Consider the following 14,124-nt stretch of genomic DNA (forward strand, 5'->3'; position numbering starts at 1 on the left):
GTTTTTCATTGCCGTATCTATACACACTCATCCATGTCAACATATATGAAACTATATCAGTCAGGTTCTAAAGATAGCCTCAAACCCAGAGTCGCGCTAGCCTCGTCCGCACGTTTTTGTCGTAGGCATAGATGAGATCAGCTGACCATTTCAGTGAAGCACTTGATTCATCTGTCAACCCACGTAGACGTGCCTCTCGAACCGGAGAACTGGGTTCTAAGCCCAAGCACCAAAGGACGGCTGCTGTATATATATCCCCCATGTTTGACGCCAGTTGTCCCATTGCTCGCGAAAAGTCGTCATCTCCGACTACGCACCACTGAGAAATATGGAGTAGCACCCTTCCTAGGGAGTAGATGTCAAATTCTGCGCGATAGCGATACTTTGCTAGGTCATTGGGACCCTTGTCCAGACCTGGCTTGGCATTGATCAAGTCAATGGTGGCTATCTGACATACTCCATGACCATGCCTGGCACAGCCCTCCACTGGGCTGTACAGATGAACAATCTCGTTGCTGTGAAAGCCTTGGTAGAAGCCAGTGCTACGCCGTATACCTTTACAGAGCGCCATCGAAATGCATGGGCTGTGGCTGTTGGTGCTAGGCTTCTGCCCATCATCATTTACTTCGTCGAGTCCTGCGCGTGCACCGATGTTGCAGCAAGAAGCCACTGGACGGTCGAAGCGTTATTCTACGGACTACCGGAGGCCTATCTCGCATGCGGAGAAAGATATGTTGAAGCGTCTTGCGGCACCTTTCGATATCTGTTTGGTAAGGGTATCCTTCCTCGTCGAGAAGCATATGCTTCAACCGTATCTCTTGGCTCTGGCGATACCCGTCTAATAAAGAAATTGTTGGACGATGACTACGACGAGGAGCGGGATCTTGCTATGGTAAAGAGACTTCTTATTGATGCTGTCATCAACGGTGAGATCGCAGCCGTGCAAATTCTATTGGGTTATTTGCCTCAGTTTGAAACGAGCGATTATGCGATACACGCACTGACGTCAACCATAACATCACGAGCAGCTGAAGAAGATGCTGTCTTTAAACTCCTTCTCCAGCACGTCTCCAAAAGCTTCGACATCAATGTCCAATTTACACACCTCCATGTCAAAACTCACCAGTCGCCTGTCATCAGTGATATAGGAGGACATATATTGCTGCACTCCGCCTTCGATCATGGGAAGGTCAATATGGCAATCAAACTTCTCGACAAGGGAGCTGACCCAACAATCCTTGGCGTTGATAAGAAGGCACCGGAAGATGGAATGAATGCATTTGGCCGCCTATTTTTCGCAAACACGCATCACAACCATCTAGCGCTGAAAATATTTCTACAGTCTGAGTACATCCGAGAGCATCCAGATTTTCTGTTCGAAAATGCCATCATTTTGCCGGTTCCAAATTGCAATATCTTCCATTTCTTGACCAGCGACGAGTCTTCTCGCGTTGATGATAGTTTTATTCACCAAATAACAGCTCTGAACGAGCTACTGGCTCAAATGTGGAAAACTCCATCTTCGAAGACTAGAGTCAAGGATCTGCTAAACGCCCAAAAAGTAGGAGCGGGTGGGGAGTTAAGCCTTACGCCGCTTCACAGTGCAGCAGTTAGTGGCTTCGCTGATGCTGTTCGTCTTCTTGTCGCTAAGGGAGCTGTTCCGCTTTTCCGTATAATGGCAGATCCAGATAACGGCATTCCCAGTCTTAGCCCGCTGGATTTAGTAGACACGCGCAGCCTAGAGGCGTGGAAGGAAGACTGGTTAGTGCACGAAAGCACACTTCTGAGCTATGGAGTTTCATGGTTCGAGATGGGAGCGCCGGTGGCTCAGAAGTGGGCGACGAATTATGAGGAGCGAACTTGGAAGACGATTCGTGCTTCGAAACAGGTCTTAATTGAAACGCAAGTAGGAGCAGAGCTGTGGACAAAACGAGTGGAATTTCGATCTCGAAATGGACTCAGGATTGAGAAACACATTATGTGAGATGTTACGTAGTATATGAAGATCAAGAGTTATCCGAAACAACCCCAGAGACAGGAAGGCCGAAATATGTAATATTAAAATATACCAAATGGCTATCAGTATGACGAAGCATCTAGTATTTCAGGATGATATACAAGGCATGAATAAGGCCAGGAATGAAGACTCAAACAGGTTAGTAGTGTAAAACTCCAGGAGACGGCCAAAACATACACAAAATAGTCAGGAGCAGGTTTATCCAAAAGTCACCTGCACATCCTCGCTCCATGAACACACCGACTGGGGGAAGAATGATTGCGAAAATTATTTTGCAAATGTCACTAAGACAGGTTAGCAGTTGCAATGGCACTGCGTATTTACAGGAGAGGAACGAAGGATAATGACTGACCCAGCAGTGAACGGCATCTTGACGGCTGCAAAAAGGAGTGGACGGTTTGAACGAAAAGAATGTTGATGAGGTGGTTTATAAGGAATGATTCGAGATGCTAGATCTTTTAGGGAGGGAACCGTCATTTTTATAGCTGCTTGACAGGTTTTCAAGATCAAGCCCAGACGAGGCACGCTTGTTTGGCAGGGCTATTGGAGTCCCATCGTAATATCGGTGTTTACGCCAGTGTGTGAGCAAGGACCGGCATCCACAGATCTGTTACTAGAAGTAATGATCAAACGCCAATTATTTTACCCTGTTTGACGATGATCGAGATCAGAACATGCTCCGGGGAGCTGCCCACAAGGCTTGACCCACGAGGCGAGGTCAATGATTGGCTGTCTCGTGTTATAGTGAAATGGCCAAGTCCGTAGCGTGTATTTACCGTCGCACTATTTGATAAGAAGCTCAAGCTGTGGGGCTGGAGTCAGTCACGCACAGACTTCATGTCGCTGTTTCAGACAGAAAAGGAAATACGTTCCCTACACTTATGCATTGATAATATCGGAAGGAGAATTGATAGGAGGCTAAGGTAAACGATCCGTCTTAATCATTGTCGAACAAGGTTCCCATTCCTAAAATGCAAAAATCTGGTCCGACATCTTCGCCGACGCCCCAGGCTGTTCAAAACCCAAGTCAACAAGTGCCTTCTTCGAGGCATTGACCATTCCTGGCGGCCCACATAAGAAAACCTTCGAGTCCACCCTCGGGGACGGCAATCTCTCCTTCATCAACTCTCGAGTCACATACCCAGACCCAAACTTCCAGTCCGCTGGTGGTTGGTCCAGCATATAATACAACTTCAAGTTCTTGGGATATCTCCTCGCAAACCTGTCCAACTCTTCCCGAAGCAGAATATCCTGCTCTGTTCTATTTGCGTAGATAAGAGAGATCTCTGTCGTGTCGCGGTCATGCTCGCAGATAGCACGGATTACCTGGAACATGGGAGTTATACCAGTACCACCCGCGATCATACCGATCTTCTTGCAAAGATTCGGTCGATACTTCATTGCTCCTTTGGGCCCTCTGAAGAGGACCTCGTCTCCAACCTCGAGCTTCGCCAGATACTTGCTTGTGAGCTTACCATCTGGGTATGACTTAATGACCAGTTCCAGAACGCCAAGGTCGGAATTGTTAGACACTGGTGTATATGACCTAGCGACGCTCTCTCCATCCACGTCGGCTTTGATGGTAACATGCTGCCCGATCGGCAGACCCAGGATGGTGCTCGTGGTCGGAAGACTAAACGTCAAGCGATAGACGTTTGGTGCGATGAGAACCTTTTGCTTCAGCGGAAGTGGCGAGTAAGTGACTGGATCCAAGAGTCCTCTCTGCAGCAAGGTGTCTTCTTCAGCTCGTTTGGGAATCTTTATGTGGGCAGGATAACTGGTGAATGTCTTGCTCTTCATTGCCATGGTGGTGAATTGCTTTGCAGCCACAGCATTGGCGATCGCAAGAGATCCACCTCCGACGACTATACCCTTGAGGAAGCTTGACCCAGCTGAATCACTACGTAGCGACGCTACCAGCCAGTCTGGTACCATGAGTCCTTGACGGCGACAGAAGTAGTATGCTCCTGCACCTGTGCAGGCAATAAAGCCCAAGGTCACCAGCACAGACAGTGACGAGGGAGCCTCGGACTGGACCTTCACTTCCTTTACTGATGCAAGTGGCTTAAGCTTGGGTTTCTTCTTCTCGAAGCCCCGGATCTTGCCAACGCAGCAGTCTTTCATGATCTCAAAGGCATCTTCCGAGTGTCCAGCGTTGTCAAAGTCTTCGCTGGCGTCTGTACCGGCTGCTTCAGTGAGCACATCGGCACCGCCAGGGTGATCTGCTAGATAGGTTGTGACGTCGTAGACTTGGCTCGAGTTAGCTAGTGGTTCAGCTGGAGTTATTGTAGCGTACCTTGGCCGTGGATGATTAGCCATGCATCGTCAGGGCTGTTATGCTCAGCGACCTGCTTGGCAGTGTATTCTTCCATTGTTTGATAAAAGACACAAATTGAGTATTGGTTCGATCGATCTAAGGGTAGGTTTTGGCGAAGAGCTAAAGAATGTTCGAATTTAAGCATCAGCGACTGGGCCAGCTGCAGACTGTTCTCTTAAACAGTGAAATGCTTGCGTATCAGACGGCCACGGTTTAGCCACATTGCGTAAAGTTCAGCAGCAAAGAATCGATCCCTGGACCGTCCAGGATTATGCCGTCATTTGCATGTGCCCAAGACGGGGCCGGAGTGCAGCTCCGTGGTGGGTCCTGATCAATGCCGAGGTTTCATCGCCCGTAGTGGGTCTACGCGACCGAGGCCGACCCGCTTTATGATCGACGTCGACCGGAGGCTGTCGGTGAAACAATGCGAATTCCGTTGTTGATGTAATACATACCGCTCAATTGGCCCGACGCTCTTATTTGACCCTCGCAAATGCATATGCAGATGCTGGTATATTTGTCTTCGCGGTCAAACTAGACGCGAGTACCGACATGGCATGGGCCCTTCCGACAATCCCGTTTGCATCAATCCAATCGTAGCGAATATTGTAATCAGACCGAGAAACCTGCGGACACGGGCATCCCGACAGATTAACGGAAACAATGATAAAATTTCTACGATGCAGGACTTGAACGTCATCCATCTTGCAGTGCGAGGCGAGAAAAAAGTTATCTCCACGTTGGGCGTCGAATCCTTGCCTCCGGTGTTTATTGGAGGGGGCGAGAATGGGTATTTGCATGTGCCATGCATGAATCCTTTTCGCCTCTTGAGATTTCTCCTTAAAACAGCCAGATATTCTTAGGACCTCAATTCTCGAACATACAATCTTGGCTATTCACTCAGTACATCACCAGCATCATCATCATGTCCACAAAACAATTTTATCTTTCGGGCGAGTCGCCGTCAACAGCCAGAGAGGTTGAGCTGCCGCCCACTCTGGAATTTGAGGAGCTCCAAAACATTGTCGCATCTCACTTTGCCATCGTCAAGCCAAACGGTAAGTTTCATCAGGCTATCCCAGCATCACAATTGACTGACTTTGACATTTAGGTGTCGGCTTTGTTCACAATGATCGAAGACTCAACGCAGTATCCGAAGTCTTGGAGAAAGAAGAGCCAATTGCAGTCTCCATTAATGGCAATGCTGTTCGAGACGTGCCTGGTCCTGCTGGCGTTCCATACTTCGGTAACTACCTAGAGATCTACCCCGATCATATCGGCAACCACCAGCGACTATTCGAAAAATACGGACCGTTGTTCGTCACCAACAACATGGGCAACCGACTTTACCAGACCAACAACGCCGAACTGTCCAACATATTCCTTGCCGAAGACCACTACTTCACAAAAGAGATCGTCCCCGGCCATCCCCTCCACCCAATCAAGAACCAAGAAGCAGGAGTCTTTCTAGCCGACACCAACACAGAGCAATGGCGTCTTGCTCATAAATTCCTCCCTCCTGCTCTTGGACCGAAAGCAGTTCGTCATTACGCCCCAACAATGCAGCGAACAGTGGAGCAGTCCTTCAAAGTCTTCGATGAGCTCGATGAAAAGGGCGAGGCGTGGAATGTTTACCAGTACATGCTGAAGCTTGGCTCCCAGGCAGTGGGTAAGCTTGTTCTAGGTATGGATTTTGCGCATTTCGAGGAGGTGGACTCGCCGCTGCACGAGATGGTCCTCAAGATTGCGGAGAACCTGGAGCTGAATAAGCGTGTGTCGTCGATGGGGGCTTGGTATGCCAAGATGCCGTTTGGCGATCCGAAGAAAATGAGAGATATAAGCACTAGGATCATGGAGATGATGACGGAGTCGATTGCTAGGGCTTCAAAGGGACAAGAGGATCTGGAGCTACAGGATGCAGCACTTAAAGCTGAGAATGTTGTTGGTAAGTTGTATGCACCTGAACTAAGCATAGCCCTAACTGACCGAGTAGATTATTTTCTGCGTGCCAAGGACAACAAGGGAAACAAGCTTCCGCCGTCCCAATTCGCCCCGACATTGCTCGTAGCTACTGGCGCCGGCTTCACCACGACGTCATCTTTGCTATCCTGGTTGATCTACAGTCTTGTAAAGTACCCGGGAAACCAAGAGCGTCTTCTTCAAGAACTCATCGACAACGATTGGGATGACGATACGCATGTCACAGCCGAGACAACCAACAAGCTCAGCTTCCTAGATAAGTTCATCAAGGAAACACAGCGCCTGCACAATCCCTCCTTTCAGCCCGGGCGCACCGCCAAGGTTGATATGATTCTACCAGGCGGCTACAGACTTCCCAAAGGAGCAGTGGTGATCTCAGCACTGCATCACATGCACAACAACAAGGACGTATGGGAGAACCCTGGCCGCTTTGACCCCGATCGCTGGGATACAGAACAGGTCAAGAACCGACCTCCTGGCTCTTACATCCCATTCGCGACAGGTCCCAGAATGTGTGTCGGGTTCAACTTTGCGTTACAGGAGATCAAGGTGTTTTTACCGAAGCTTGTTTACCGATACAAGTTCAGCTTGGCGCAGGATGGGCCTGTTGACTATGACCCGTACTTTCAGCTGATTCGGCCGAATAATTTGTATGTACAGGCGGAGAAGAGGGTGAAATGGCCACCAAAGTCTGAGTAACGGGTGTGAAGCCGCCGATTGATTGCGTAGCGACTTTCAGGGTACTTAGAGGTTATCTTATAGAAATATGTGTCAGTATCAGTAATCTGTTCAGAACTGATCGTCATCGTCTCGCCAAGTCATCGGACAAAGCCCGCGGACAAGGTCCGAAAATTGTGGTTCACGTCCCCGTTTAGGAATAGCCCAAGGAGAAGAGTCATAACAAACATCTCAATTCATTGTTAAATATTTTCCCAGTCTTTCTTTTCCTTCCAATTCTTAAACTGACAAAGTCAAGATGGTGCTCACAAAGGATGAGAAGGCTCTCCATGACCAGGTCAACATCCTGCCTCGCCGCCAATTGATCATTGCCCTCGCTACCCTCTCATCGGCCTTACTCCTTGTCACAATCGATCAAAATGGTATCTCTGTGACTCTCCCCACCATTGCCAAAGATCTCAACGCTGAGGCCACCATATCATGGGCTGGTACTTCCAGTTTGATCGCAAATACTTGTTTCCAGATGCTCTACGGGAGATTATCCGATGTCTTTGGTCGCAAAGTCGTTTTCATTTCTGCCGCTCTGCTTCTCTGTGTTTCGGACCTGCTTTGCTCGTTTAGTCAGAATGCAGTCATGTTTTATGTTTTTCGGGCTCTGGCCGGTATCGGCGGCGGAGGTGTTTTGAACCTCAACAACATCATCATCTCGGACATTGTCAGTCTCGAGCAGAGGGGAAAGATCCAAGGCATCACTGGTGCCACTGTCGGACTGGGTAATATCATAGGACCCTTCATCGCCGCTGGCATCATGGAGCGATCATCTTGGCGAGGATTCTTCTGGCTTTTGACACCTCTGTCATTCCTCACCGCTGTGCTGTCCTTTTTCTTCCTCCCCTCCAAGCCTCCGACTATTAGCTTCAAGGAAGGGATTACCAAGATCGATTGGGTGGGCTCATGGGTATCAGGCGTTGGCATCGTTCTTCTGCTAATCCCTATCTCGGGAGGTAAGATCCCAAGCAACATGGAAGTTGAACACAACTGATTTCGTCATCAAGGAGGTTCATACTTCTCATGGGACTCACCACTGTCAATTAGCTTCCTCGCTGTCGGTGGTTCCTTGTTTCTCGCCTTTATAGGATGGGAATGGAAGATGGCAAAGCTTCCGATGATGCCCGGTAAGTTCGCATACCCGAAGACGTTTGTAACACGCTTCTGACTCAAATACTCTCCAGTTGACATCTACAAGAACTCAAGCATTAGCATCATGCTCGCCCAGAATTTCTTGCTTGGCGCCGTTTACCAGTCCTACCTCTACTACGTCCCTCTGTATCTCCAGAACCCTCACCAGTACAGCGCAATGAAGTCGGCAGCGATATACACTCCACTGGTGGCAGCACAAATGATTGCTTCTGTTGGTTCGGGACAATACATCAGCCATCGTCTTAGGTATGGCGAGGTGCTCATATTCGGTTTCGCTGTATGGACTCTGTAAGTTGATACCTATCTCCTCCACGTTCTACAACAAGCGCTTACGTCTTCGTCAGAGGAGCGGGCCTGGCTCTGCTACTTACAAGACACTCCAGCATCGCTGTGATTGCTGTTATACTGGGCGTTGTCGGAATGGGAGTCGGGTGCATCTTCCAACCTACCTTGATCGCATTACAGGCTCATTCCCCCAAGAGCCGTCGTGCAGTCATCATTTCCAATAGGAATTTCTATCGTTGTATTGGCGGAGCATGCGGTCTTGCTATCTCTGCTGCAGTCCTCCAAGCTCAATTACGTGCTACTCTGCCCACTGAGTACAAGGACCTTGCCAGCTCAACATATGTACTCCCGGAGTCGGTGCGCCAAGTTCCTGCAGTTTTGGATGCCTACATGTCTGCGAGTCACAGCGTGTTCATATTGCAAGTTCCTTTAATTGGCCTATGCTTGCTTGGCACCGCTTTCATCCGGGATCGAGGGCTAGAGCCGGTAAAGGATACTTAGAGCATTGGAATATGGCATTTACACTAGCTACCTATATCTCATGGGTGATTTAACTCTCAAGCTTCATCCATAAGGTACTATCCTTGCTTGGTATTGAGATATTTAGAAGATGCTCAAGGTAGATTGGAACCTCAGGTTTACAGCTAGAGTGCCTATAGTTAATACCCAAGGATCAATAGAACGAATAGAACGCCTGCGGTGACCCCAAGCCCCCTAAATCTTGACCATCTTAGTAAACAATAACTCCTCCTCCGAGGCTAATGTTACAAACGGGGGAGCTGTATTGAATACCCCGCGTGGGTCGTGTTTTTTCTTGAGGCTTAAGAGGAAGCCATAGTTTGGCCCATATGCCCTTCTTAACGTGTTTTGACCAGGAGGCGTTAAATTGATATAGGTACTGGGAAGAATGTTGGCCTGTTCAGTTCCTCTGATAGCTTCCATGAAGTCCTTAAGCCATTTATCAGTTCTCTTGACCTTTTCCTCCGAATCAACGCAACCCAGGAACTCAAGCATGAAATGGCGCTCTGTTGCCGGGAAACAAGATGCCTGAGCTGTCTCTCTGGGAGCCTCTCTGGTGCTGTGAATCGCGAAACCCAGGCCGATCTCATTGGGCATAATGTCGACATGGTGTGCAATTATGTCGATGACCTGTTCTGTTAATGACAGGACGCTAATGGTACCAACGTTTCCAATCATCCCAGGCATGGCAAAGCTGTCTCTAAAGTCGTCTATCGCGCCCAAGTGCGTTGTACCTTTCACTGTCGTGTGGGAAAACGGGCCAAGCTGTGTGATCTTTTCGATTTCCCTTTTGCCTTGCTCCTGATCTTCGTGGAGCCACATTACTTGACAGAAGGGTGCTTTACCCAGGGGCGTGACAATAAACAAGGGTGCCATATAAAGGCTTTCTGCTGGATCTCTCAACAGTTGACGTTCCGTCTCACGGCAGATATTGGCCACCGTGTTCTTTGTGTCTGACTCGTCGAAGATTACATGCCCAGAGAGGAGCTTGCAAGGTCAGGTTAGTTGTTGTTGTTCTGTATGTGTGCGTATGTTTGTACGATGAAGATGAGCAATGATAACTAACTTACATTTCCCTGTGGAAATATTCTTATGGTTAATTCCACAATAACTCCAAAACCGCCTCCAGCTCCTCGGATACCTCTGAGGAGGTCAATGTCGGCATCGATGATACAACCACGCCAATCTACCACTTTGGCTCCGAGGATTGACTCATGCCCCAAGCCATGAAGCCAGGCAAAGGGTCCATATCCTCCATAACAAGACCACCCAACAAACCCAATTGGAGGTACCATGCCCGTTACAGCTGAGTATCCTTTGCTCTGCAAATCGCCAATGAGCTTCTCGAAGATAATACCACCTCCGATTCGGGCCGTCTTTTCATCATTGTTTATCTTGCAAAAGGAGATAGAGCGCAAGTCGATGCACACCGAATTGCTGATCTGCGATTTCCCGAAAAAGTTATTGCCACCTGATCGTACAGTGAAGGGAATACGGTTGGCAACAAGATATACCACAAGCCTGGTAACTTGCAGAGCATTTTCTGGGCGAACTACAGCCCAGGGTATGCTGTTATTGGTCAAGAGCCCTATGTTGGTCAACTTGGCAAAGTCAGGCGAAGATGGAAGAGAATGCGGAATGTCTTTCTGCTCCTGGAGGAACATTTCCAGGTTCTTCTGCTGGGCCGCGGGTGGCTGGTTGTTGAGTTCTTCAAAAGCAGATTTGTCGCCCATTTTATCTAAGCTCGTGGATCAAATTGAGATAGTAGAGGAGACGAAGGGAGGATAAACGGAATAAATAAATATGTTTGCAGTGAAAAGCCGCCATCATCTTTTGTGTGTATTATATAGGTAAGCTTCAGGCTGTAAACCCAGTCAATAATCCAGGCTACGAATCGTAAAATGCAGGGTATCATTCATGTGGCTATAATCACCGGCTTGGGATGTGTTCCACTGGGTTAGAGTGTTCAATCTTCCCCGGAATCGAATTGCATTAGCTTCCCTGACGGGCCTCCCCTCCTAAGTCCGCGGAAAATGCAGCGTGATATCTCTAGGCGTCTCGGCACTAATAGACGGCAGTGAGGATTCCGCCGCACTTCCGCCGCACTAAACTAAAGCCTCTGCAGACCTTCAGATCATTAGAACTTGATCTTATATGGGGCTGTATCTATGTAACTTTGTAGTCAATTGCTCGCTTAAGTATAGGTTTTAGGAGTCAGTACGGCTAGGGACAGGGTATATGCCTCGGCCTCGATTGGAACGCTATGATTACCCTAGAGTCTGCTCAACAAGGGTCTTTGATGCATTTTGTGGGGTTCAATTACTTGCTCAGTACTAGACGGTCTCAGATTAAGACGGCCCGTACCTGCCGAGGCCTTACCTCGGAGCTGTATGTATGGCTTTCGAATTATATAAAGAATGCAGTAATTTCTAGACATGAACCAGGCCGTCGTGTTCAATAATCGGCTCTTCAAAATGTGCTTAACGTTCACTATTCAACTACTCCTAGCATGTCCACTACTGACACATAGTTAGGACAACAAAACTTGTTCTATACGGAGATTACATTTCTCCGTATACTATCAGCACCACGCACGCAATGCTTGAGAAAGGCATAGACTGGGAGTACAGACATGTCAATATTATTAGGTCCGAGCCTCGAGTAAGTGGTACCCAAGTAACCTTACATGACTGGTTCTGCGACGCCACGTGCTGAGTCTTGCGCAGAGTCCTGAGCACTGAAAACGGCACCCATTTGGCAAGATCCCCGTTTTAGATGTGGTGAATGATCGAGGGGAGACAGTGCTTCGAATTCGTGGTATGACCCCTAAGACTAAACACTGTGAGCGTAATAGACTGACCTCTAGAAGAAAGCCGGGCAATTGCCCGCTATATTGCCATTGCTTTCCATGGTAAGGGAAATGATCTGATGCCAGATATCAGCAATATGAGCGCAATGGCTACTTTTGAGGAGGCGGCGTCAATTGAAGCCTCATATCTCGCAACCAAGTCATTCCAATACGGCTCGAATATAATCATCAGGCCGTAAGTCTTTTCTTTGAGCCACCTGATAACATACTAACCACTCCTATTACCAGTCTATTGGGCGTACCCTCCCTGGACAAAGAGACAATGGAGGACATCTGGAACGGATTAAGTAATGACTTGAAGGCCATAGATGAAATCTTATCTACTCGAAAATATCTCGCTGGGCCTGATTTTACGCTCGCTGACGTCTGGTCGATGCCTTGGGTGTTTACGCTTATTGATTTGAAGGGCGGGCCTGATGGGCTTTTCTCTGATCTACCGCACTTAAAACGTTGGTGGGACAAAGTGAGCGTGAGACCGGCATGGCAGGAGGCTTCTAAGCTGATGCATGAGGCGCTGGAGGCTGTGAAGGAGAATGCTGGCAAATCAGCGCAAGGCGATTAGTACACAGCAGTAACTCACATTATCTATAGTTATCCACTATTATCAATAGATAAATTATAAACACAATTTAAGTCTAAACATGTCATATTAGCAAAGTGCAAGTGCTAAAGCTAATTAAAGATAGTAAAGCTGCGAGATTCTCACTATGATAGATAGTAGTAAAGTTATATATGTTAGGTAAAATGGATAAGAAAATAGACAACATGAAGATTGCCCAGCTTGAACGCTATATAATCTTTCAACACTGCCTTAAGAAACTTATAGACGGCCTGGGACCTTCTCCTGTAAGCTAGGCAGAGGAGCCAGGGGGAATTCTAAACTCTTCCACTTGGCAAAAGCTGAAGAAATAGACGCGAGCTTTGGCTGCTCCATGCTCAATTTATCTCGGATATCATGCCTGTGCTGTATCTTACCTCTAAGTGTGAGACAACTAACATTCGAGTCCTTCTCCCATTTGGGGCGAATATCGCCTCCAGGTCCTAGTTCGAGAATTCCATTTGCGCCGCATACGATGCAGACAACCCTATTTCCTTCACGAAACTCAATCTTGAGTAGATGGCAGTAAGGACAACTGTCGCTCTCTTCAGGCCCTAGATACTGGGCCTCATCATAGGGCTTTCCCATCTGACTAGCCACGCGACGGCCAAGAAGCTCAGCACGTGCAAGAGCCGTTCCAGCATCAGCTAATACAGCTCCAGGGCTTGCATACCCAGATAATACAACTTGATCAACCACACGGGAGTGTATGGGGTACAAGCACGTCTGCATTGTCGCAAGAGCCATTGTCCACTGCTCGGGGAATGTAGGGTTAGACCCGGCCACCGCAATAAACCCGGCCACGCGAGGCTTGAAGTCTCGTGGATCAACTTTCAAGTCTTTTACAGACTCATCGCCCGCTTCCTGTCGGCGCTTGAGGTCATAGGCCATGGACACATCAGCATAAGGTCCGAGTATGGCGTCGGCAAGAGCTTTGAGGGTCCCGGCAGGTTGGTGGCTGTACACCGGGGTGGCGATGATGATGGCGTCAGCATCCATGATAGCTTCAAAGGCAGCCTGACGGTCATCTGGCTCTCTCTTGCTGGATTGATATTGTTTTCCATCATCACGATATGGGATCATAGATGGATCGTCCTTGAAGGGTAGGTGCTGTCGTGGTAGTACAACGGCAGGTACATGGATCCATGAGACAGAGATTGACGAGTTGGTGGCAGTAGCAGCCTTCAAGGCTGCTTTGAGTAGGATCTCTGAGTTCCCATTGATAGAGCCATTGCAAAGACCAAGAATATGCATCGTAAACGCTGTACTTTATAAGAGAATAGATCAGGCTGCAGTAGGGCAATAAGTTACGAAGTTGGTTTCTATATTCTAATCCAGAGATCCTGGTTGGGGCATATATAAGTTATTTTACAGATCAAGCCATCCTGGCTTCCCCGCAAAGTCGTGTTTGCGAACTCAAGATCTCCCGTCCTACTCCCACAAAAGATTCATTACACAGATCCTGAAATACCCATGGCTAGACGTTTCGGCACTAGCAGACGGCAAATAAGGCTTCTGCGGACGCCTGGTCTTGGACATAATTAAGTGTTAGAAGGAGCTGCAGGTTGAGAATCAGCTCGGCATATCTTTACTAGAAACACGTACTTGACTATTTTGTTCTACACATCTGGGCACTCATGTCTGTCTAGATTCTGGCTTAG

At 48.2% G+C, this 14,124-nt stretch overlaps 7 protein-coding genes across 7 annotated transcripts; 4 read left to right on the forward strand and 3 right to left on the reverse strand.

Annotated features, from left to right (window-relative positions):
* Positions 1-466: 466 nt before the first annotated feature.
* On the forward strand, positions 467-1,984 carry FPRO_13759 (uncharacterized protein; the record flags this gene model as incomplete). The annotated part of the gene is made up of 1 exon (XM_031218710.1): positions 467-1,984. The coding sequence occupies one exon, from the start codon at positions 467-469 to the stop codon at positions 1,982-1,984; it is 1,518 nt and encodes a 505-aa protein (XP_031084541.1).
* Positions 1,985-2,983: 999 nt separating this feature from the next.
* On the reverse strand, positions 2,984-4,389 carry FPRO_13760 (putative NADH cytb-reductase; the record flags this gene model as incomplete). The annotated part of the gene is made up of 2 exons (XM_031218711.1): positions 2,984-4,266; positions 4,314-4,389. The coding sequence occupies 2 exons, from the start codon at positions 4,387-4,389 to the stop codon at positions 2,984-2,986; spliced, it is 1,359 nt and encodes a 452-aa protein (XP_031084542.1).
* An 870-nt stretch (positions 4,390-5,259) lies between these two features.
* Positions 5,260-7,013, forward strand: FPRO_13761 (monooxygenase; the record flags this gene model as incomplete). The annotated part of the gene is made up of 3 exons (XM_031218712.1): positions 5,260-5,392; positions 5,446-6,279; positions 6,328-7,013. The coding sequence occupies 3 exons, from the start codon at positions 5,260-5,262 to the stop codon at positions 7,011-7,013; spliced, it is 1,653 nt and encodes a 550-aa protein (XP_031084543.1).
* A 277-nt stretch (positions 7,014-7,290) lies between these two features.
* FPRO_13762 (uncharacterized protein) lies at positions 7,291-8,978 on the forward strand (the record flags this gene model as incomplete). The annotated part of the gene is made up of 4 exons (XM_031218713.1): positions 7,291-7,996; positions 8,048-8,167; positions 8,225-8,480; positions 8,537-8,978. 4 exons carry the CDS (start codon positions 7,291-7,293, stop codon positions 8,976-8,978), a joined length of 1,524 nt encoding a protein of 507 aa, XP_031084544.1.
* Positions 8,979-9,191: 213 nt separating this feature from the next.
* On the reverse strand, positions 9,192-10,729 carry FPRO_13763 (uncharacterized protein; the record flags this gene model as incomplete). The annotated part of the gene is made up of 2 exons (XM_031218714.1): positions 9,192-9,983; positions 10,067-10,729. The coding sequence occupies 2 exons, from the start codon at positions 10,727-10,729 to the stop codon at positions 9,192-9,194; spliced, it is 1,455 nt and encodes a 484-aa protein (XP_031084545.1).
* Positions 10,730-11,951: 1,222 nt separating this feature from the next.
* Positions 11,952-12,427, forward strand: FPRO_13764 (putative glutathione S-transferase; the record flags this gene model as incomplete). The annotated part of the gene is made up of 2 exons (XM_031218716.1): positions 11,952-12,040; positions 12,094-12,427. 2 exons carry the CDS (start codon positions 11,952-11,954, stop codon positions 12,425-12,427), a joined length of 423 nt encoding a protein of 140 aa, XP_031084546.1.
* A 258-nt stretch (positions 12,428-12,685) lies between these two features.
* FPRO_13765 (uncharacterized protein) lies at positions 12,686-13,717 on the reverse strand (the record flags this gene model as incomplete). Its single annotated transcript, XM_031218717.1, has 1 exon — positions 12,686-13,717. The coding sequence occupies one exon, from the start codon at positions 13,715-13,717 to the stop codon at positions 12,686-12,688; it is 1,032 nt and encodes a 343-aa protein (XP_031084547.1).
* Between the last annotated feature and the right edge of the window lie 407 nt (positions 13,718-14,124).

This window comes from Fusarium proliferatum, assembly GCF_900067095.1.
Source record: "Fusarium proliferatum ET1 genome assembly, contig: FPRO_scaffold008, whole genome shotgun sequence".
Taxonomy (NCBI): Eukaryota; Fungi; Ascomycota; class Sordariomycetes; order Hypocreales; family Nectriaceae; genus Fusarium; species Fusarium proliferatum.